Source organism: Rhynchophorus ferrugineus, unplaced genomic scaffold (genome assembly GCF_030347505.1).
Source record: "Rhynchophorus ferrugineus isolate W39M unplaced genomic scaffold, kcgeb_rfMv2 rfM6, whole genome shotgun sequence".
In the NCBI taxonomy this organism is placed as follows: Eukaryota; Metazoa; Arthropoda; class Insecta; order Coleoptera; family Curculionidae; genus Rhynchophorus; species Rhynchophorus ferrugineus.
Window position 1 is genome coordinate 23,592,357 of NW_027472585.1, and position 24,924 is coordinate 23,617,280.

At 33.8% G+C, this 24,924-nt stretch overlaps 3 protein-coding genes across 7 annotated transcripts in view; 2 read left to right on the forward strand and 1 right to left on the reverse strand.

The window, feature by feature from the left end:
• Positions 1-7,583, forward strand: part of LOC143198002 (calcineurin-binding protein cabin-1) — a 23,546-nt gene extending 15,963 nt beyond the window's left edge. The window contains exons 16-18 of one of the 2 annotated variants that reach the window (XM_076406897.1): positions 802-2,466; positions 6,340-6,417; positions 6,997-7,583. In XM_076406897.1, coding sequence (XP_076263012.1) covers positions 802-2,466; positions 6,340-6,396 — 1,722 coding nt within the window. In that variant the 3' untranslated portion in view covers positions 6,397-6,417; positions 6,997-7,583. The remainder of the gene's footprint in view (positions 1-801; positions 2,467-6,339; positions 6,418-6,996) is intronic. The other variant, XM_076406896.1, reaches the window with a different exon arrangement.
• Positions 4,121-13,492, reverse strand: LOC143198267 (uncharacterized). The gene is made up of 8 exons (XM_076407398.1): positions 13,460-13,492; positions 13,379-13,393; positions 12,870-13,098; positions 12,618-12,821; positions 12,393-12,564; positions 12,180-12,341; positions 11,951-12,129; positions 4,121-4,353 (listed from the first exon to the last, which is right to left on the reverse strand). Exons 1-7 carry the CDS (start codon positions 13,490-13,492, stop codon positions 11,973-11,975), a joined length of 972 nt encoding a protein of 323 aa, XP_076263513.1. The 3' UTR covers positions 4,121-4,353; positions 11,951-11,972.
• Positions 13,410-24,924, forward strand: part of LOC143198003 (uncharacterized) — a 28,379-nt gene continuing 16,864 nt past the window's right edge. For 2 of the 4 annotated variants that reach the window (XM_076406898.1, XM_076406899.1), the window contains exons 1-12: positions 13,410-13,546; positions 13,701-14,583; positions 14,638-14,736; positions 14,791-14,889; positions 14,944-15,623; positions 16,343-16,632; positions 16,687-16,782; positions 16,835-17,236; positions 17,295-17,419; positions 17,478-17,579; positions 22,860-23,088; positions 23,148-23,296. In XM_076406898.1, the coding sequence (XP_076263013.1) occupies positions 13,706-14,583; positions 14,638-14,736; positions 14,791-14,889; positions 14,944-15,623; positions 16,343-16,632; positions 16,687-16,782; positions 16,835-17,236; positions 17,295-17,419; positions 17,478-17,579; positions 22,860-23,088; positions 23,148-23,296 (3,149 nt within the window). In that variant the 5' untranslated portion in view covers positions 13,410-13,546; positions 13,701-13,705. Of the gene's footprint in view, positions 13,547-13,700; positions 14,584-14,637; positions 14,737-14,790; positions 14,890-14,943; positions 15,624-16,342; positions 16,633-16,686; positions 16,783-16,834; positions 17,237-17,294; positions 17,420-17,477; positions 17,580-22,859; positions 23,089-23,147; positions 23,297-24,924 lie in introns of those variants that run through there. The other 2 variants (XM_076406900.1, XM_076406901.1) reach the window with 2 other exon arrangements.

Consider the following 24,924-nt stretch of genomic DNA (forward strand, 5'->3'; position numbering starts at 1 on the left):
TGTTTATAACATTTTCACTTATGTATATTATATAGGTTCCCAAGGTTTAGTTCTCTGCTCTCACTGAATGATGGTGTTGTTCCTTTAGTTGAGTCTCTGTGTTTTCGTGAAGGTGTAGCCTGGCCTCATGTTTATCGTTGAACTTTTTCTGAGTTCCTTTATTTTAATTCATTACCTTGTTTTGAAATATTATTGTGTATTCACAGTTATTGTCATATTTATATATTTGGCACTATTTTGATATGATATTTTTGGTAGTATTTTGTTGGAAAAATTAAAAGAGATAGATTTACTTTTATTCGAAATTATTTATCCAATCTATCATTTTATTACTGGCTGCTTAAAATTTCTTTATAGACGCTTCTTTTTTTTTGTTTCATTTAACTAAAAGTACTGTTTTTCAAATGTAATAAAAACTAACTTTTTTCGGTATATACTTGTTAATGTTTGAAGAATGCAAATAAAATTCAACGAGTTACAGACTATTGGGAAGGACGGTCTACAAAATGATGAACGCTAGTTGACATGATTCCTGTCTTGTAGCTATTGTAAATAAAAAGGTAGATTCTTTGGTGGAATATTTAAAAAAAATCGCAGAATTGTTGTTCGAAATAAATAACCTCTCTAACTTTCTAAATTGTCTTAATATAGTAAGAATTCAATTTCTGTTATAAATCTATATAGTAAATGCTATAGAGAAATTCCATATGGTTTAGTAGAATTTCTGAGGTATTTCTGAACTTTTAGAGATAAAAAATCCGCATTAATATACTAATGATTAATTAAATGATTATTTTGCAGGTTCAAAAAAACGCACCTAACAAGGAAAGTATCTTTTCCGGCATGTTGGTTGATGTTTATAAAAAGTCCATTAAAGAAACCCTTCCTGAAAACGTGAATGTCTTGGACATGGCCGTGAAATTTTGTCAACAGAATCGACCCGGAGATAAACCAAAATCTCAGACTTCCACTCCCAGTGTGTCTTTTGTCAGGAATCCCGGAATGGCGACTCCGCCAGTCCATCCAGCCCCCGGTAGCGTGTCGAATTCTCCGAAAATGATGAAACCTCCGAGTTTGGGACGGCCCAGAGGTCGGCCGCCGTTGCCCAAGGTTCCCGGTAAAATTCGCGTCCCCCGAGCGAAAAGCCCCAGTCATATGGGCATCGGATCGTACAACTGGCCACCCATGTTCGAAAGCAACCTTGCATATATCAAGCACTACCAAGACCAGCTGATTAAACAGTACAGTCAGGGCTCGACGTTCGCGCAGCTAACTCAGCTGATACAGGCTATGTCCAAGGGTCAGCTCACGAATCCGACTATCACCCAAGCCCTTACGAATCAATTTTTGTCGCCTGCCGGGTTACTACCGCCAAACCCCAATCTCGTAAGCAAGTCCAACGTCCTGCCGGCATTAGATCCGAACCAAGGGCTTTTTAAAAGCTTCACCCAACAGGTCCCTCCGGTCAGTTTATCCGGTTTATCTCCAGAGCAGGTTAAATTTCTGGAAATGATGCTGCCAAAGAGTCAGAGTCCTTATAAAGCCACCACTAGTACGGTGACCGCTCCGGCACCAGCTGCGGTCACGAAACCCAAACAGACTATGTCAACTAAAACGACCAGTTCGCAGTATATGCCATTGGACCCTCAGAAACCGAAAGTAAAGTCTGCCACTACGCTTTTCAAGGAACCCTCGCCAACTAAGGCTCTGACATCGGCCACTTGCGCTTCGGAGGGTAAATCGTCAGGAGGAGTATTCATGAAAGATAGACCGAATATATCCATAACGCCCGTGGCGAATATATCGAGTACCGCAGCCTTTATAGCACCAAACACCAGTCCGAAATCGGTCTATTCGAAGCCACCAACAACAGCGAATTCCCATGCACCGAAGCACACGTACAGCACGACCGCCTCTGGGTTATCGAAGACTTCAGTGAGCAGTTCCGTTTTGGGCAAGGCCCCATATATAACGGCGCCATTATCCTACTCTTCGACGGCTAAACAGGCACCCGCCGCACATTCTTCCACCAATGTCAAGTTGAACCACGCATTACCCATCACCCCGCCTCCGGTCTCTAGCCCTTCCTTCGTCAAACACGCTAGTTCCGGCAGTCCGGGTAAAACTTTGCAGGAGAAATTGGCTGACAAAAAGAAGGAACAATTGTTGAAGAACGTGGAGGCCAAGGAATTATCGAACAATTTGCTGAAGAATCTGAATATTCCTTCTGCTCTCTCAGTATCGCCGGCCATGCCTAATCTACCAGTACGCGCCGTACCCGGTCCGTCATATACGCCAGCCATCTCAAAGCCTCCGACGTTTTCTTCCGGATATTCCTCGTCTAAGAACGTCGTATCGACTTTTCCCGCCGATCATAAGCTGCCGTCGGCTCTCACGGTATCCAAGACGTCGACGCAAGTCCCCCCGCCGAAATTTTACCCGGAATCCGGTATTTCAATAACCCAGGTGAGTACCTATCGTTTTTTCTTTTGACACAAGCCGACTTCCGTACAGACTACATCAAAAGAAACAAGGTGTGACAGATGATTGCTTCCTTGAACACATGCGCACTTAGATGAATCGAATAAAAATTCAATGTACTTTGCTTATGTGTGATGCTTGCGTAATTTATAGAAGTCATTGTTCAGTATTTTATGCTAATTAAATGGAGAATTAAAATGAAAAAAAAATCTATCTGGGATGTTTTACAAATTTATTAAAATAAAATCAAATTTATACAAAAATGGATACTTATGCTGTTTTACCAATATATTTTTCCTTATTAATTTTGATTAACATTTTTTAACAGAGGTAGTTAAAATCAAAATGACAAAAATAAAACAAGACTCATGTCCAATTTATGCTCTATCCTGGTAAATAGGCCAGATGATTGTAATAAAGAATCATAAAAATATTGATTTATAATAACAATATACTGTAGACATATTATTAAAAATACATTTATTTTAGATAAAATACTATCAGTATAACATTTGACAAGAAAATTAATAAATGGAGGTAAGAAGTCTAAAGCGTAGGCAATAATAGCACAATCGCCACTTGAAAACTGTGAGAATACTATTATTGCAATCAAGTGTTCTAAGACAAATCAAAATTGTTTCGATGGCAAACCTACTGAAAAATTTTATGATGGTAATTTGAAGATAAAGATGCAGATGTATTTAACAAGGCTACCAAAATAGCCATTTTACATAGTTAAACAAATTATTAGGGACTAATGAGGCCTAACCTCAAATGTTATCAATAGTGTTATTTACCTCGCCATTACATTAATTACACTTTAGACATGATTAAAGGTACTTAAAATGGTAAATACTTATATTAGAATGATAATTGATGTGTTATAACTCCTAAGCAATCAAACGCTTAGACTAATCTATATTAGGTCTATCACTTCACCTACTGCTGCTTCACCATCACAACGGCACCGTATCTCCTCGATGCGATGAACAGGATACGTGGAATTAGTACGTAGAATTTACGACAGCGTTAAATGTAGAGAGTAATTCAACTACCCAGTAAATATTTACAAAAAGCAAATACAGAAAATAAAAATATACTTAGCGGTCAAATTATAACTAATAACTAAAAACCCTGTGTACAAACCGTCTTATTAGTTCACGCATAAGAAAAAGAGTTTACATCTATTGGTACACATGGTACACATTTCTTAATATCATTCTTTAGATTCTTAAATCAATATGTGTCATACAGGGCACGATCAACGATGGTCTACTCAACCTATCCATAGTGACACAATCTAGAAAAAAACTGAACACTATAATTCTTTAATTAATTGTTACAACTCGAATTTTACAGACTGCTTCGGTTACATGTTTCGACGCATTAAGCAGCATTCTGTCTCTTTTTAACGAATTTTACATTTTTACAAACATTATATTCGAAATCACCTATCACGTGCATTGGCTGTTTTGGCAATGCACATGTTCAACAGTGAACTTAGAAATTCATGATGCTAAATCGTCGCAATGTTGCCGCATCAACTTTAAGTTTTAGGTAATTTTTGCTTAACATTCTTCAAGCTTCATATATTCAGCTTAAATAACATTCTAATTTAAATAATATAATGAAACAAAAATAATGTTATTACAATTTATTCTAAACTTATAGTATATTAACACATATATTATCGAAGGACTTAAACTACAGTTAATTATATAACCACAGTAGTTTATAGGTTAGAGTTATTTTATCATATTTACATTGAACTCTTTTACCACCATCTATAGAGAGTTAGTAGGTAGAGTTCTAGGCGTGATTTCTAGACATCGGCATTTTCAATTGGAGTAATCAGAGATATTAAGCATTGATCTGAAATGTATCAAAACAAGCAAAGCGTTAAAGTAACATTTACCGGTTTACAACCTCTAATTATTATCACTAATGTTTTGAAGAATTTTGCAGACATTTGACAATGCCTACAAAATGCCTGTTTAAAGGAAAATAGTGTTTGATTTGAAAGCGAATTTACAATCTGGGATAGGCAATACCTCCGATATTAATACCAGTATATTTTATATAACAGTGTAGTCATATTAGTCATATTTTAATTCTTAGTTCCTCTTGTAAATTGTACTCTAAAAATAAATGGAAGCACATAAGTTATTACAAAAATAGTAATAGATAATTGGCCAAAATATTAACTTTAGGACGACGCGTTGTAAGTACCAAGTATTGAACATAATCAAATTTTAAAATCCTTGTTATCGAAATGTGCATGCGGAGGAACAAACTAAATCACCTACCACATTTTTTTATTATGTTGTGAATGCCTGTCTGGACATTATAGAAGTCGGAATGTGCGGCATCCGAATTTGTGTTTCTCATGTTATTGTTGCTTAACCATTTTATTTTCCAGCATAGCGTTTAAACCATCTTCGATTTTTAGTTTGTCCTTTTCTCACGTTCACTCCGTGTAGTTTTATTGTAAAGCTAGGCTAAAGCGAGTGAAAAATTATTTAGTAAAATTCTTCTCCAAGCCCACCAAGCGTATAATGCCGTGATCTAAATATTTAATTTTGATTTTTTACTGGATAATCCTTTTTTGTTAAATAAAGTTTTCATGCACTTTGTATAATCGAGCTAAGTAACAAACAATTTTCAATTAAAAGGAAATTAATTCGTGCTTTCGGATAAAGAAAATTTACAGAACGACATCGTGTGAATTTCAAGTATTCATTTATGAATGAATAATACTACTCTTCGTTGAATATCTTGGGTCATTAAATATTGAAGTAAAACTGTTATCTTGATTGGCTTGAAGTAACATTATTTTATAGAAATGTTAGGTGTACAAAAAAGTTATTCGCATATAAAATTTATTTTAAATATAAAAGCTTTTATTTAGGAAAGTAATTCCTGTTAGCTTTTTGAGAAATAGCGAAGCGAAGCGAAGAGAAGAAGCGAAGAAGAGAAGAACTGATAATGAAACCTTTAACCAAAAAGTAAAAATTTTTAGCTAAAGGTTTCATTATCAGAAACAAAAAAGGACCAAGTTCAGTTTTGGCCTTTTTCAGATTTGCCAAAAAGAAGTTACACAGTGACAGAAAAAATAAAAGATTACGGTGGTATATTCATGATCAGGATTGTCATGATCACGCGATCGAAGAGACGAATCCATTTTAATTTGGCACATTTAATTGGTGTATTTTAGAGTTTTTATGTGGATTTTTGGACCAGCAGTTCTTGGTCTCTACATTTCCATCGCGTCAACGAAAAGCGCTACAAAGATAAACCGATAAACCAACGAAACCAAAGATGTATCGTTATTTCATTTCCATTTATGTTTATTTTTATTTATATTCCATTTCCATTTTACAGTTACCTTTTAATTTGGTAAAATTGACAACTTTATCATTGTCGACCTGCACAAATTGTCATTGTCAAAATACAAATTTCTGCCCTCTCCACTCAAGCCGTTATAAATTTATTTAGTAATGTTTAATTAATAATCTTAGGAAGTGACGGCAGACATTTCAACGATGTTATAATTAATACTTCACAAAACTTATAAATAATCAAAAAGATGTATCTCATTTAAGGGTAAACAGTATATGCGGATACATGTGGAAGGTTAACGGTCTAAACCATCCCAGTACTTCCGACTGAAGATTAAATCACTTAAATGATACTGATAAATCCAGTCTAAAAAATGCGGGGTACTTTTTCATACACCTAATATATATTTAACGTGCATAGTCTAGCTGAACGCGAAATTACCTATTCTGGAAAATATGCCTATATATGTACATCACGAAACCCTGCTGACTAAGACAAAACTAATAATTTTTTCGTCAGCCACAAAAAGCACCTCAACCACCAAGGAAACCATATATTTGGAATCCTTCATTCTAAATATCGATCACGATCGTAAATGTAAGTCTAGCCAGACCCAGTAATACTCCTATTGCATTTGTTCCGTTAGTAGACCATAGAGTAGTATGAGTATTGTATGACTAACGCAGATACACTCTCAACTGTTTTCAAATATCTAACGATGATCTGGTTCTTTGATTGCGTCCTGTGCTTCCCCGCCGGAGGCATGGGATATAAGATAAGGATCAGCTATAATAATAATTCGCTCGTGTGTATACATTGTGTCCAAGGTATGGCCGATTAGTAGTTACCGAGGTCCGAAACTGAACACGTTGTATCCTAGTAAATGTGTGGGCTTATTTGAGTAAATTATAGTGGGTATTGTGTACGCATCTGTTTGTCCCATATTTGTCTTTTCTCTCTTTCATGCATGATGTATAAGACAGAATTTTATCAAATTGAAACCATAGTTACACTAATGTTTGTTGTTAATTTTAATGTGGGTGTTTAAAAAAAACAAATTTAAGTGACTCAGATGATTTTCGCACCATGCAAATCGCTTTTAGTTGTCTCTCTGTTGAGCTCTTCGTGAATTGTAGGATCCTCCAGTATCTTAATACCAACGGTGATTTTTTTCAGGTACCAACAAAGACGAAATCCACCAACAAGACAACTAAAGCCATGAACACGATTCATCACAAAGACAAACTGGATCTAACGAAAGATCTTGCTAAAAAATCGGAACCGGAAATCCATCATTCTCAGAAAAGTATCAAAAATCCTCTCAGGGTTAAACAGGACCTGTTCCCGAAGCCAAGTAATTATGGAGATCATTCAGTAGCTAGGAGCGCAGTAAACAGCCAATCTAAACCTTCCGGAAAGCAATCTACGATCGCTCCCGTGGATAGACTACCGGAACAAGAAGCCCTCAGTGCTATTAAAAAATTAGCTTCGATTAACATCACGCCTGTTAGTTCCCAATCAAAGAAGAGCGATAGTCAAACGAAACGACCAAGTGGCTGTATAGCTGATGATGTTATTTGTATTGAATCAGACGACGATTAAATTCGGTAATTTTTTCCTTTATTCCAATGCTTATGTCTGTATTATATTTGTGTGATATTCATAATAAAATATAACGTTATGTTCTAGTGATTGTTTTGATATATATAAAGTACTCAATGTATCTAAGCTATAAATATTATTAAAATGCAATATTTTATAAATGTTTATTCTTTATTAGTTGCCCATATAATAAAATGGTGCTTAATAATGTGTCGTCCAAGAATCTGCGAACGCCAACAAATTAATAGGACCTAAGTAAACTAGTGGCACATGCTTCAATTTGGTCGCGTATTATGTGAAATGTTGAGAGAACTGTTTTTTAGAATTATTTTTGTGTGAGGAAATAGAGATCGGTGGCAGAAAAATAGTGGAAATCTTCATTTGAAAATACGATAGATAGGGTATTCCCGTAATTCTCTCAAAATAATTGCCCATTGCTTCTTCTTCATACCTCATCATAACTTTCTTGTGCTGTTTTTTAATCCAATATGTTGTCGTGACTTACACTTACCAAAATGGGATTAAAAAATGCTTACCAAGGGTATTGCCTAACGATAATAACAGAATGAAGTAACTGATGAAAAAACATTCTTCGCAAATCAAACTTATCAAAAATCACTTAATCAAAAATTTTATTAAAAAAAATCGACGGAACGTCATCTAAATTAGTTTTATAAATCAAGATTTCTACTATATTGTTGATAATAGTAAAAAATCACGCTGTATTGTATGTTCTGTATATTAACCGGATTTAATATGGTCATTTATGTCCACTTAATAACTTACTAACCTTTAGAACGTATTTAGCCTTTAGTCTTGTCAGTTCAGTCATTTGTATTGTATCAGTTAGTTAGTATTATATTCGAAATAAAGTTTAGAATACGGAAACCTAACATAGTGTCTAAGGTGAATATTCAGTCGGGAAGTGAATCTCCACGCACATGGCTTCTACTACTTCGACATCAGGTGCTATCCATAGACAACAACTTTAAAGTATGTAATTTAGTATAAGTTTGCTTAATTAAGATACAAGAAAGCAATGATTTAATTGAATTTATACAATGAAATTATTTATTGTAAAAAGAAAATTCAGAGACAACTTATACAGTTAAGTTGAATCTTTGTAGATTAGAATTTTATATTATTTATAACTCTCAAAGAGAGTAATCATAATAAAAAAAAATCATAATAATTTTGCATATTCATCTGTATGATAAATTTTACTAAGAAATTAGAGGGAATTGTTTACCCAGATCTTAGATCTAGAAATAAAGAAGAAAGCTTAGACGAAGGTTTTGAACTACAAATTCAAAATTAATTATTTTTTCGGAAAAATATTTTATCAAGGATTAATCCCAGCGAGAATATGTACTATTTGCAATCAACTCTAAAATTATTGGTAAGGCTGAAGATTTTCTACTTACACGACCCAATTTAATTTCCTAGAATAAAAGTAAAGCAGCCTTTCAACAAGTATTTGACATGATCACCAGGTCTAATTTGCAACAACATATCATCTTCTTGGTGAGAAATGAAAACGAAACATGTCTTGACTACATTCAGAGATTAAAATCAATTAGCACTAAGATTTGTACTGAAATTCAAAATTCAGAAGCACGCAATGTTATTATTGGTCAAAACAAATTGGCAGCTACTTAGAATTTACTCGCAAACAGATATAATGAATTAAGAACTCCATTAATTATACAAAATCCGTAAAATCTCGATTCCGCCATTGATATTGTTACTAATTATGAAATATTAACAAGCCAAAAGTGATTTAAAAATAATTTTGCGCAGAACTTTAAATCTAAAAATCAAAATGTTAACCCAACAAATAACTTGTTCCTTAAACCACACACACATACACATTTTAGAAATCAGTTTCCCAATGAACCCATATCTATAAAGCTACACTCAGTTAAAACATACTTTCCCCGAGCTCACGCAGTTTTCGGAAGAAATGCTCAAACTTCTCAAATCAGACATCAATAATCAAAACCCATGTCAGGTGTTAGCGTAACACCAACACTACTACCTCAGCAATCAAATCCTTGATTGATGTCATTATCGAAATTAACTACAACATCGGAATCCTACTTATAATCAGTTCGAAAATCGATATCCTCCAGGTGAACAAAGATTTAAAATTGAAGAATTAACCTACATCAAGAAAAATTTTCCCGAAGGTGAAGACAGAGACTTTCGACAGAGCTTTTATTGAGGCTTTTGAAACCTGCAAAAATATCTTCACTAATGATCCTATTCTTCAGCATCCAGATTTCCAAAAACCACACATATTAACCACTGATATTTCCAACTATGCTATTGGTGCTGTATTGTCCCTAGGTACAACTGGCACCAATCTTTCAATTGCATATACTAGTTGAACCTTGAGTACGACAGAATACAATTATTCTACCATTGAAAAAGAACTATTAGCCACAGTTTGGGCTACTAAAAACTTCCATCCTTATCTCTTTGGCAAAATTCTCATCAAAAAATTTCGAATTAGTGCGTTGGCGACTAAAACTTCAAGAATTCGACTATACAATCCATTATAAAAAAGGAAATCAAAATTTCAATGCCGTCTTTCTTTCCCGTCTTCCTCTTAAACCCCATTCTTTAGAAATTAATCCAGTAGAGATACCCAAATTTGAACCAAAAGAAATGAAATGAAAAGAATGAACCAAAAGACCAATACTTGTGGTGTAACCGAGTAAGACATTTCTTTGAAATACAAGAAGAGTTAACGAAAAAGATAACCGGCAAGGATAAAGAATATGTAGACTAGAACAAAACATGGACGAACATTAAACATTCTTGAAAAATCCTAGAAATTAAAGGAAACTGAAGGTTAGTCATTAGCACATTTGTGTTTCAGCAGACCTTAAAATGGACGAAGGAATAGCGTGTATATTTAAACACAAATACAAAAATCAAAAAGAGTTATTAAGTTAAAAGGCCATAGAAGGAAATATATTTATATCGCCTGATACAAAAGAATCGCGACAAAAGAATATCTAATATTTAATTACAAAAGAAAAATTAAAGGGAAAACTAGAATATAAACTTCTATAGGAAACGCTATTCTTAATGAGTAAAGAAAATCAAGTAACAAAATTAGCCATCCTAAGATTAAGATGTGACCTGATCATCTGGATTGGAACAATGTAAAATCCATGATAAAGTACTTGTTAAAAGACATCAATGTTGAAATACTATTGTGCAGCCTAGAACCTGCAGTATCAACACAAGAAAACCCTAAGATCAAAATAATCGCATACAGATACAGACAGATTGGGCAACCTGTAGTAGTTCAATGAGATCAGAAAAATTATAGAGTTCTTGATTACCCCTAAAGTAATAGATAACATTAATCTCAAAGATAATAAGTCAGAAGCAAACACTATATGTACATCTTTAGAAAACCCTAGCCTGTGTGCTCCTTATGTAAATAAGAGCATCAATCTTATAAAAATCAACTAAACGGGCAAATAAGATGAAACTATACTAATGCCAACAAAATAATTTTCATATTAATTAACGACTTATAATTAAGTCCTACTACAGAGGAAATCTAAAATGTATTAATTATCTATTTATAGATATAGATAGATAGAGATATGTCAAAATTTAACGAAATTCTTTTCCCAACATGAAATACCAAATATCCACCACTGGTAATGCTTCCTCATTCAAAGGTAACCTGTTACAGGAAAGGTGTAAATTCTATCAAATGGAAATCCCATTTTATTACTCCCTATAATTCAAATTCCAACTTTCCAGTTGAAAGATTTCACTGAAGCCTTAAAAAAGTCTTATCATTCTAAAGAACGAGAAAAAAACGCTCAAAAGCAAAACGAGCCGAAGACTTAGCAGATGTTGCAATTTTGAATTATAACTATAGCATTTATTCATCACATAATTATATTCCTTTTGAAATCATCAAAGGCAATCTAAATTACCAATTAAGCTTTGACAAAGATATAATAAGTTTTCAAAGATTTGAATGAACATGTAAATTCTAAATCAAATACTAAAAAAGTAAGAAAAATCTAAATTCAAAATTTGTTTAAACAACGTTCACTAATCAGTGCCATCCCAAATACATTAAAAGAACAAATTAATTACTTTCAGATGAAAATCCTCTTCATCACAACAATATACACTCGCAGACAATACCGAGTACAAACATTAACAAATCCACTACTACCTATTGTTCAAGGAACTAGTTTTACAGTAACGGGAAACCATAATCATGTTAGTTAGACAAAAATTAAAATCTGTGTAAAAGAAATTAAAACATTAATTGACATTAACCGTACTACATCCTGTACCCACGCCCTTCAAAGAACTTTTATTAGTTCGAACCAAAGATTTTTTAAATCAAGTCCTTGTTCCAGAACAATTGCTAAAACATTACATATCAACTAAAAGACATAAGCGAGGGCTTCTTAATGCAGTTGGAATAGTTAGTAAATATTTATTTGGGACATTAGATGATAGTGATGGTGAATAACCATACATTCTTAAAATGCTGATGAGCTTCAGTTTGCTATAGGAGTATTTGTATGCTGCTTTTTATGCCTCTGCAGTGAACTTGATTGAGTAAACTTTTTTTTGCAAACATTACAGACAAAAGATTTTTCGTTAGTATGTACCACTAGATGCTTCTTCAAATGCGAGCTTTGAATAAACGATTTTCTAGGAAATAAACGTTAATATAGTATAAATAATGTTAGATAAAATCATACCCACAATGACTGCATAAAAAAGGTCTGTCTCCTTTATGGCTTAACAGGTGTACTTTAAGTGATCTGGGATCAGAGAACGGCTTGTTGCAAGTATTACAATTTAACGGTTTTTCACCTGTATGTTTCCTCATGTGAAGACATAGATAATATTTATCAGTAAATCTAAAAACAGCACAAATAAGGTACAGTTTGGGCTAGCCATTATTAACCGACCTTTTACCACAATCTTTACAATTGTATTTTTTATCTCGCGGAATGCCCATATGCTTTAATCTTACATGTTTCGTTAACGCGGCTAATTCCGAATATCCTTTATTACATATATCACAGTTATGTAATTTTGAAATCATGTGTGTTTTTATGTGTCTTCTCAATTTTTTATTTGCTATAAACATATAATTATATACCTAACATACCGTGAATAATCCACAATCTTACTTATAAAAGTTTTGTGACAATTATTGCAAGTTAAATTAAAACAATGTATGGATCGATGCACCAAAGCATCTTTCTCAAATTTAAAGTTCTTCTGACATTTTTCACAGGTATAGTTATTACTATGTTCCTCAATAAGGTCATCATTATTAGGAAAAAATGTATTACTTGTGTCATCAATAAGGTGAACCCCTGTTAAACCATTATCTAGAAAGTTTAGTTTTAGTAACAAAACAATAAATGTGTCAAACATACAATTTTTTGTAACAAATGAAAATGTTTTTGATGAAATCAATTCCGTATTAGCAGATTCTTGATTAAAATAATTAGTTACATATATGTTAGATTCCTGTTGTGTTTCTTTGGCGATTTGTTCTAAATATGATTTAGAAGCAGTGCATAATTGCTTCAACTTATAACTCTGCAGAACCAATTTCAGACATTCACTACATATGTATTGGGGCCAGCCATCATTTTCTAATACCTATAAAATTAATATGTTCTAGTAAATACCAATACAGATATCGAGATATTACTGTAATAAAGTTGCAAAAATTTAACTTTTCGGAAATATTATCAGAAAATAATGACATTAGCTTATTATTAGTTTTTAAACATATCCGACATATGCTGTTTAATTTAATGGTACTCATTTCCAAATCCATTTATCTATTAGTTACTTAAAATGCATAACGTCAAAATATAATATCTATAATATATACCAATATATAGAATAGTCATATGATTTTTCGTAGGTTACTTACTGAAACCGAAGTTATCTTCTATTCGTTTCCTAAACAAAAACCAGAACGACAATCAAATTGCATAAACACCAAACACCAAACCTTCAAAACTGGGTAACCGTTTTTTATACACATTTTATCATCGATAAACGAAACATTTTTGAAACTGTCAAGTAAATTATCATTCATGTAGGTTCTTTATGAAAATATTTATTATATTTTTTAATTGCTTTTGAATCTAAATTGGTGCAATATGTCCAATAAAATTTTGAAGCACTTTTGTTTTTTCTATTGGTGATATTCTATTTCAAATATAATATTTCATTTAATAATTTATTTATAGATATTATGGAAAGAAAACTGGATAAGGACGCAGTGTCAAAGCGAATACTGGAAACATCAAGAGAGACTGAAAGATTAAAAGAGGAACTGCAGAATCTAATAGCTGCTGGTATACAGGGTAATCTCAATTTAAGTGTTCCCAGTGTTTCCAAATCTCAACATAATTCATCAAATAAGGTACAAATAATCAAAAGTTATGATTCAAAACATTCCTGTCACCCAGTAAATGTAATGAGTTCAGAAAATGAGGTTTTGTCACCCAAGAAAGATAAACATTATGATGTACAACAAAGCAGAGAATACATAAAAAAACAAAAGGAGAAACGCATGGCTGAGATCAAGAGTAAGAAATGTGAAACTAAAATTGCCATGGAGCTTAAAAAAGAGAAACTACAAGAACTGCACCAAAAAGCTAACGAAATTGTTAAGAAAAATGTAGAAGCAAAAAGGCAACGATCTAAATCTAGGGAACCTCCTATTATGAGGTCAAGATCAGTTAGCAGGGAAGGTAAAGCAGATTTAAGGTCTAAACCTAAAATAAAAGATTCTCAAAAGGATTCTAAATCAAAATCACAGGAGCCCCTTGTAATAAGATCAAGATCAGCTAATAGGGATGTTAAAACTATAGTAAAATCAACTTCTTCAAATGTGGGTGTTAAAAAAATTGATAATGTGAAAAATAAAAATAAGGAATCCAAAATAAGTTCATCTCATTTAAACTCTGGGATTGACAGTGAAATTAGGGCTTTGAGTAGAGATAGCATAATCCATGGTTATAATTGTGCTGGTAGAAGTAAAAAATATTCATCTAGTACTTCAAGCATGGATATTAAACCAATAACAGAGACTAACATACCACAAACTTGTGAGCGCCTACTTAATGGGTAAATATTCTGCTGTAATTTTAATACAATCACTAATAAGTTTAATTTGTTTAGGGAATTGATTACTACAAAAAACACAAACTTGTTGTATCCACCAGATTTTCAAGTAAAACCTTTGCAAGGGCCAGAAATAAGTTTGGAGACTCAAAAGTAGTAAGTACTCTGGTATTTAACATTTTAGCCAGTATGTGGAATTTTATTTTTTAGTAATTTGTATGATAAATGTAAGAATCAATTATATCAGGATAGTTTACCTTCATATGAAGGAGATACAGACCAACCTATTAGCCAGGAAAGGTCCAGGAGGTGACAGTTTTAAATAAAAAAATTGTTATTTATTTTATTAAAATGATTTTTTAGAGATATATTTTTAAAAGATGTATATATAAGTAAACAGATCACATCTAGAAAAGGCAGCAGTAAAGAGGTTCAACAGCAAGCAAAACCTACCTCACAATCAAAAAATCTCTTATTAAAAGATGAGGAGAGAGATTTAACTATTCATTCCAATTTTAATTTGAAATCACAAATTAATAAGAAAAAAACCATGAATGATCAGGCACAAAAACATGATTATCCTGACTGGCTTAGAACATCAGCTCCCCAAACAGATCCGTACAATTTTATCAACACAGTTCGTAGACAGTTGAAAAACGCTATTAGTGAAAAGAAATCAACTGTCGTGGATGTGGCCGTGCAAAATAGCGTTCTGTCTGGCTGGAGTAATAAGAAAAGTGATTTGAAGTCCTTCATATCGCACAAATGTCTTAATTTAGATCCTTGCGCCCTAGACCATATCGAGATAGGACCGGAACGTTCCATCAAAGATGGCAAAAGCAATACGAAAACCAGTAGTAACTCGGAATCGGACACTTCCAAGAACATTCCTAGTATTTCGAGCGAGAGTTATACGTCATCGAAAAAACCAATGGTAGCGAAAAGCTCCAGTAAAGCGATTCTTCGAACCGTATCTCCTGACAATTTGTCGAAAAAATCCTATAGCATCGACGAGATAATAAAACCAAAATCGGACTTTTCAGGTAACCACCAATTATTCCTAAATTAAGATCAAGAATGTTGATTCTTATCATTTGATCGTTTGATAAATTATATGGTTTATTGCAGTCTACAGATCCAGAAGAGATGGGACTCATCTTTTTGTAGTATCTGTGTTGATAAAATTTACTTTTAGCGAGGTCAAAACCGTCTCAATTTAAAATCAGGTCCAGTGAACAGCCCAATAACCATATTGCTGACCCTTTGCTCTTTAATTCTTCACTTGGCTCGTTTTGGTTAGTGTTTCTGAATTGGCTTTGTTAATGCAACAAAATGTAATACATTAGTTTGTAACTGTAAATGTTCCATATGAGCTGCAGTCTTGATGGTTTTCCGTATTATCATAGTAGCAATAGTTTTCTATGTATATTGTACATATTTTGTACTGGGCAAGCATATAAAAGACGTTTAAATGTATGTCAGATGATTGAGTACAGACTCAATGACTACATATTCGTGTATATAACGTCATTTGCAAAATGGGTTAAGTAATTTTGATACTTTTGTGAGTACATATTTAAAATTACAAAATATAATATATTATTAATAATTTTAGTGCAGAATAAAATAAACTTGGACTGACAGGCATTGTTAAGCTTTATAATTATAAATTACGCTCAATAGGTGTCACTTATAAATAAGAATCCATTCTTGGTTCAAATATAAACCTGTATTAAAGAGTATTAAACACCTTTTTTTCTAGCTTTTGAAACAAATAGCTATCGAGCGACCGAATCGTGTTCGGCGATTTCGGAAAAAAGCAAATCATCGATCAAATCCGTTAAGTTGTCCGAAAAAACTTCTAGGGGGACTGTCGTCGTTAGCAGAGGCTCTGTATTGAACACCTATTCTGGAAATACCGATTGCTCCGATAAAGAAAATCTGGACCATTTGTCTTTAAAAGACGCTAAACGAATAATTAGAACGCGCAGTGATAAACCAGCCTCTTTACGAAATACTACAGTTCGTGCCGGCAATGAGACCAGATCTTCGGTGAAATGAAAAGTAACCTTTGGTTTGGTTAAATAATGAGTTGTTTATTTTTAGAACAAAGCCAACCAAATTCACTTAAAGTTCGAAGCAGAAATACACTTGTTGAATGACTTTAACAAGTCTTTGCGGCATTTTGCAGAAATTGAAAAGGTAGATTTATCTTTGTTTCTATTTGCTCTGTAAAAAGAATGCATTTATTTAGGAATTCGAGTCGCTCCGTTCAAGGGATGATGTCGATTTCATGACGAAAAAGATTGTTTTGAATCGCGACACACAGACCTCTCTAGTAAACACGATGACCGATACGCGCTCCCACAGAAACAACACCTCCAGCCATGTCCTTTCTGTGAATTACAGCAGAGGGACCCTCGGTTCTGAGGAGATACCACCACTGGAACTGACACATAAATTAGAGGATAATTCTGATTTGAATATTATGGAGTTGGAGAGTAAAATAAATGAAACCAACTCGGACGATTATCCAGAGAAAAACAGTTCAGCTTTGCAAATTTCTAGTCACACTATCTCCAGGAAGAGTTTAGTAGAAAGCACTAATGGGGAAAATAATATGTTCAAAGACTTTGCGGGTATATCATTAAAAATGGTAGGTACTTAACGATGCATATTTATTTTGCCTCAGTTGTATATGAACGTATTTTCAGTTTGATCAGTTAATAAAAGATGAAGACATTAGAATCGAAAATTTGAAGAAAATTGTGAAGATCCGAGAGCAAGTTTTATTAGACAAGACAAAGGGCGAACTGGTATGGCTGGAAATGCAGAAAAAGTGAGTAACAGCGGTTAGTGTTCTATATTAATAACAAGCATTTATTTTTATTACACAGACAATTCATTGAGAGTAAGAGATTTGAGGATGCGGCGCTGATCAAAAGAAAACAAAGAGCGATTTTGCTCAAACACCAAGAAGAAAGACTGGAAATACAAAAGTAAGTTGAGTTTACCAGTTTTGAGTCTGAGGTTATCCCATAATTGCCAATTTTTTAACTAGAGATGAGGTTTACAATGTTTCTGAGTTCGCTACTTATGTTTGAAACATCAACTAAAGATCAATACGCAGAGTATAGTTTCATATCAACGACTAAGAAGAACTTATTACTTGTATGTGTCCGATCTAAGTTACTATCTTGTGGGATATTGATGCTCAATTAAAGCCAGTGGTAATTATACTCATCTCTAGTTGGAACTGTCCACATTATATTGTATGATTATAAATAATATCAAGAGAACAGGAACGTGAATGTTCGACTAAAAAAAGGATATGGTAAAAATAAATTATTAAACCAAAATAGTTTAAAATGTCAAAACAATAATTATGTCATTATCTTCGACAGAATGACAAGTCTATCCATGAATTAATCTTTCTTTGGTTTACGTAAATGTGGCCATTTTGTAATGTAATGGCATGTATGCTCATGTGCTAGAATATTAATTTAAAATGTTTGTTTATGTTGTTTGGTCGATGATTAAAAACTGGTCTCTGTAAGATATTTATTTGCAAAATTTATCATACAAACTTCGACAGGTAACATTTACGTACACCTTGGTATATCCTTTGATGTTTTCGGAATACATCTTGATGTCTAATTCTTTCTTATTTCATTAACTTTGTGTAATATTAGCTACTTTATACTATTAATATTGTTATTTGGTTGGCAAAAAATAAGTATTTTCAATGCGGAATGTAATTTATTTATACGAAACAGACAGTCCAAATGTCAAAACGAAAATTATATAACTGTTAGAAGCTTTTCTACGAATTCGAATGCACCTTCATTTTGTTCGTACAATTACGAACAGATTTTTGATATAAAATGTTTATTTCGAATATTCGACCGACATTTTATTAAAAGTGTTTTACTTAGAATTTTATTCACTAATCTTATCATCACACTGCACTTAAATGTTAAACAAGCTTTAACGAACACTTTGTACCATGTATCTTTCGATGTTTACGTCTAAAAACAAACTTAAACAATACATTTTTGCTAAATTACTAATATAAGCGGTCGCTTGGCTCGTTAAACTTTGTACTTCAATGTTATTGAATTATACGGTTTTACCAAATAATGTTGGATCCGCCGCTCTGGTCCAATCGATTGGTACGCCGGATCGTCATGGGGTATGTTGCGCCACTATAGGTGTATCTTAACCTTGGCGTCGTATGAACGTATTGATATATTTTAGTTTACGATACTGATTAGTCTTATCAGTATTCTCGTTTATCGCATACCTTAAAAAAATGAAACAACTATAGGGTATTATGTAATACACTTCATGTAACTTTAATTCATTATTGGTCGTGCTTATTTTTAACACGCATTCATCCGAACTCGCGATATTCAAGTGATATGATATATCAATATAGATTCAGCACTGAGTTGTTTGCGTTTTTTTTATTAGTAACATCTTTTTCAAGACGGCAATGTACGAGAAGTACCAAATCGTCTCATTGTTTAGGTGTAACATTCCAATTAAGGAATTTTATAGTTAACATAATTAGAATTTTTTCGGGCAGTGATGAATTATTGTGGCGAGTTTACGCGAGTTGGCATGAGGAGTATGTGATTTTCGTTTCGTTCAGTAGTCGTACAACTTTGCTTCCGCCGTTTTCTGTTAGGTAGCGGTAAGTAACGGGCAAAATACTGCAGTGATTAAAAAAATATTGTTTAAAATATTTTGAAATAAAACTAAAACTAAATGAAATAGAACGTATTAGAACTGATTCGGAACTATAGAAGACGTTTGTGGAATAATGTAAATTAAGCTCTTGGCGAAAACTCGTGAAGAAGACCCCATGATTCCCGCCATGATAATAAATCATGGTCTTCAAACCATGAGAGGAGACAAATTTCAAAAAATTAATAAATCAGAAAAAAACTCTTAAACTTTTAGTTTAAAACTCAATAGATTTGTATTGGATGGGAGAAGTTATAAGAGACTGGTTTCTATATATATAACATGTTCACATATACATAACTGGTTTACAACAAATGCGAGAATCGGTTTTTTTTGTAATTTTATAACACATGGACTGAAAAGTCCCGGGCGTAACGAAGAAATTGCGTTTTTTTTTTGTTTAAAATTGGCTTTATTCATTAATGTAATCTCCATCAAGAGCCATACAATCATTCCAGCGCCGCTCTAACATTTCAATACCATTTTTCTAGAACGATTTATCTTTTGCTTCAAAATAGGCCTGTCTCCAGTTGATGTCCACTCAGATGACGATCGTTTTGATTCTGGAGTGAAGTTTCACATATCGATGCAAAAATTTCGGTTTGTTACGTTTAAACATGGTCAAATACTGCTCAAAATCATCAACACGTTCTTGTTTTTGGTCAACCGTGAGCAAACGCGGCATCCACTTTGAACAGAGCCTTTTCATATTCAAATCCTCATGCAATATAAAACCAACACGTACTTTTGATATTTTTACGATGTTATCTAACTAACGTAACTTCACATTTCGATTATTCAAGCCGATTTTGTGGATTTTTTAAATATTTTCTGGTATTACCACCTCATTTGGACGTCCACTACTTTTTACATCATCGGTGTCTCTACGACCACGTTTGAAGTCAGCAAACCAACGTTTTATTGTTGTTTCTGATGGAACTGAGTCCTTATAACACTTTTCAAGCCATTGCTTCGCTTGAATGGTATTTTTCCCATCAAGAAGCAGTGTAAAATTAAAACACGAAATTATTTTTGATCCATTGTTTTGAAAATAACAAAAGTACACTCGTTACTCAATAACTCACAAACTTATGAGTTTAATATCATGAAATTTTAACAGCTTTGTTTGAAGGTTAGTACTAACTGGACAAGCGGTGAGTACAATTAAACTAGCGCCATCTATGTATTTCCCGGCTTATGACCTAGGCCTGGGACTTTTCAGCCTATGTGTTACTTTGCTAAAATATCTCTACTCCGATATTCTTCATTGGATATAATTCAAGTTATATATTTGCAAGATAATATATTCAATCTTCATTTGAAGTGAAGGATCTGAAAGATTGAGCGTCAGCCCGTTCCTGAATGTACAAGCAACTTCATAAGATAATTCAAGGAATTGAGACAGTTTCTCCATCTCTGCAATGTTCTAGAATCTTCAAAAAACCCTAATGCTTTCCTCATAATTGCTTATTGTATATGCAATATATGTATAGGAAAATTATTGGTAAATAAATAAATCCTTGCAATATACTCGCAATAACTTTTTCAAATATATTCAGTTAGTAATGAGAAGCGGACGTATAAGAACACATACTAATTTCTCTTTTCTTTGTAAGTAATTCTGTGTTGAGCGCATTTTAGGCCTATAAACTAGTTTTAAAGGGTCCTTTTAATTTGACGCTTTATTGTGAAAAATTGGTAGTATATTTTATTCAAAGTATTGTCCATCGATAGTTACTGCTTTTCCCCATCTTTCAGGCAATTTACAGATTCCATCTGGAAAGAACGATGTATCTTTTGAGACCATCCACGAACCGACCTATTTTTTGGTATCTTCATACAAGTAGTAATCAGAGGTCTGGATAATACGGTGGGTGGGTAGCACTTCCCATTTTAATGTTTCCATGTATGTATTCACCTGTTTTGCAACGTGCGGTTGAACGTTGTCATGCTCAAGAATAGATCCTGGCCGTTTTTCGCGTAGCGCTCGGCTCAAATGCATTAATTATAGTCAATAGCGATTCCCATTGATGGTTTTATTAAGTTTTAGCAGTAACAACAATATTTGGCGGTAAACAATTTTTTGAGGTATACCAGATGAACTGTTTGCTCGTTTTGTGTTTTTTTTGCGATGTATATTAATGAAAATCCATGCCCAAGAAACGATGTTGGTTTGTCTGCGATCCATTTCGTCGGCATTTCGAAATCGTTTGCTAGCCAAGCAGATAATCAGAAGACCATGTCTGCTGAATACGCTGTGGATGTGGGAGCTCCATGAATACGCTCATTCAACGAATGGTCGAGCGTTGTTATACAAGAGGATGACGTTGCGTTTATTAATCGATATTGTTGGTCTTTTTTGCAACAATACATCCTTCAGTTTTTTCAATTGTTGTCGGTATCTGTAGTTTCATTTGGTTTTAGCAGCTCATAATACAGTACACCTTGTTGACGCATCATATGTATAGCAAGGCATTATGGTCATCATAGACTTTTTACTCTTGGCATTGTCGTAGTAGATTTACATTTCATTGCCAATTACAATACGCCATAGAATTTTTTTCGTTTTTGTCTGGATTTTTTTTGCAAGCCATGAAACCGAGATGCCGAAACAATTATAAATGGCATTTTATGTCAATTCGGCATTTTCTTTTCTTTTGTATCTTTCCCATTGGACGTGAATATCAAAAAACAATTAATTCATCAACTGTTAATCTGTCTAAAAATTTCTTGGCAGTTTTATGTGGATTTTCGTCCAACAAGCTTTACAATTTATTGTATCTCTGTATTTAGGTCATCGAGGCAATTCTTTGTCATTGATTCAAAATTACCACTTTTAAATCGTTAAAATTCAAAACCAACATAAGTTTCTAAAGGTGTTTGATAGGCTTCGGTAGTAGATTGCCTCAAACCAAACAACCAAAATAACAACTATTGAAGATGCACTTTTGCTTCTGATTTTACCCTAGTTAAAATTACACGGAATGTTGTATGATGGGTAACGTGTAACCGAATCGGTCTACAATGTGTTGGTACTGTTTCAAAATATTAGTGATATTAATTAGAGGTTATAAACCGGCAAATATAAACCAAAATATAGGTTAATGCGGCAACATTGCGAAGTGCGATGTCATATATTTTGATGACGTGCATTGGATGTTTTATTCGATAGACTGTAGGTTAGGTTGCTTAATAGTTGTTTAAATTGATAGTTCTCATTTTCACCTAGAGATCGCTCAGCAAAATACATACAAGCATTTAATATCAATTCGAACACAGTTCGAAAACCGAAAAGCTATAAAATTATTCTTGAATGGCACTTAACCATTTAACAAAAAAAAATTAATTTGATTTAATGAATAACGTTAATTAATTTAAATTTAAAAATCTTATTATTTGTTGATCACAGTAATATAATCCGTAATTTATAATTATCTCGAATCTCGGCGGAAACAAAGTTGTACGCGTATTAATTTCATGACGAAGTCGAATTTAGTGTCACTACTCGTCAAAAGACGTTAATGTTCCAGACTGAAGCAAATGCAAAAGGAAACATCCAATAAACGCAAGACTGTCCTGAAACAACAGCGAGATGGTATAAAGCACCAGCTTCATTCCGGTAATATGCTCTCGATCAAGTCGAGCGGCCGTGACAGACACGAAAGGCGAACATCGGGTCCACTGAAAGTTATACAGAGCAGTTCTATACATTCGGAGACCTCCATGGCGATAGCCGCGGAGACGGGTACCGACCATGAGGTAAGAATATTTGATTTCCATTCCGACAGGTTTCTTCATTTGTTATACGACGCTTCCAGATGAAGAGCATAGCGTCGAAGACACATTCTATGGTCAATATTTTATCGACACAATCGGATCACAAACATACGGAATTGTCCGAATCCATAAATGCCAGCGTGGAACCGAGAAAAAGCATCAGCGACAGCGCACTGACCAATATGAAACAGTGAGTAATTTTTATAATAATCAACGCGACATATGTTCGATTCGGTTGCATATTATATTCATGCGCGGCATTCTAAGAATAACAGAGAATTTAACTTAAGGAAATTAAATTAAGCGCTAATTGTTTTTAAAGCCTGACTCATCTAGCACTTGGCGAATTTATTATGTAAGAAAAAGCTGTATATATTCTACAAGCTAGTTGTGCACCCTTATCTCTCTACTTCAAATAAGTGTGCAAGTACTGAAACTCGCCCGGTATAGACACGTTGAGATGTCGGGCGTGGCAAACAGTTTTGATATAAATCATATCGATATTTTAAAAATATCTATAGATATCTATCGATATAATACAATGCCGAAAGGTTAATTATCATTACCGCAACTGGATCTGACAAATATCCATTTTTATTTAATTTATCGAAAATACTATATAACAGGTCAATTTAAAAGTCCCCGACCTGACACATAGATGTCGCTACTAGAATTAAATCCATATGTTTTTTAGTTAGCACTAACCCTCAAAAGATGCGTTTGCTCAAATTTGACAGCTGTCGGATCATTAGTTTGTGAATTACAGCATTTTGAGTGAAGCAACTTTTGTAATTTTTTTTATTTGTTTTACTTTTTGAAGGGAAAAAATATAGTTGAAGCAAAAACTTGGCCTGATGCCTAGTTTCCGGTCACTGCCCCAGGAAAATCAACCATCAAGGATTGGTATGCTAAGTTTAGACGTGGTGAAATGAGCACCGAAGACGGCGAAAGCAGTGGACGCCCAAAAGAGGTTGTTACCGACGAAAACATTTAAAAAATCCACAAAATGATTTTGAATGACCGTAAATTGAAACTCAATGAAATAGCAGACACTCTAAACATATCAACTGAACGTGTACATCATATCATTCACGAATATTTGGGTATGAGAAAGCTCTGTGCAAAGTGGGCGCCGCGCGAGCTCACTTTTGACCAAAACAACGACCAGTTGATGATTGACCAGTTGAAGCGTAATAAACCCGAGTTTTTGCGTCGATATGTGATAATGGATGAAACATGGCTCCATCATTTCACTCCGAAGTCCAATCGTCAGTCATCCGAGTGGACTACACACGATGAACCCGCTCCAAAACGTGGGAAAATGCAACAGTCGGCTGGCAAGGTTATGGCGTCTGTATTTTGGGATATGCATGGAATATTTTTCATTGACTACCTTGAAAAAGGAAGGACCATCAACAGCGACTATTACATAGAGTTATTGGACCGTTTGAAGGACGAAATCGCCGAAAAACCGCCGCTTCATCAAGACAATGTACCGTGTGACAAGTCAGTGAAACCGATGGCAATCCACGAATACGGCTTCGAATTGCTTCCTCATCCACCGTTTTCTCCAGATCTGGCCCCCAGTGACTATTTCCTGTTCTCAGATCTCAAAAGAATGCTCGCTGGGAAGAAATTTTCGTCGAATGAAGAGATGATCGACGAAAGTGAGGCCTATTTTGAAGCAAAGGACAAATTGTACTACAAAAATGGTATCGAAAAGTTGGAGGGTGGCTATAATCAGTCTATCACATTTGAAGGGAATTATTTTGAATAAAAAAAAAATTGTTAAAAAAATGTGTTTTACTATGGTAGGCC

Excerpts from the sequence above, each read along its gene's own strand:
- LOC143198267 (XM_076407398.1), bottom strand. The coding sequence starts at position 13,492 with ATGTGTATAAAAAACGGTTACCCAGTTTTGAAG. Across the intron at positions 12,822-12,869 it reads TTCATTTGTTACAAAAAATT|ATAATGGTTTAACAGGGGTT; the intron begins GTATGTTTGACA and ends TAAACTTTCTAG. Across the intron at positions 12,130-12,179 it reads TTTTTATGCAGTCATTGTGG|AAAATCGTTTATTCAAAGCT; the intron begins GTATGATTTTAT and ends TTTATTTCCTAG.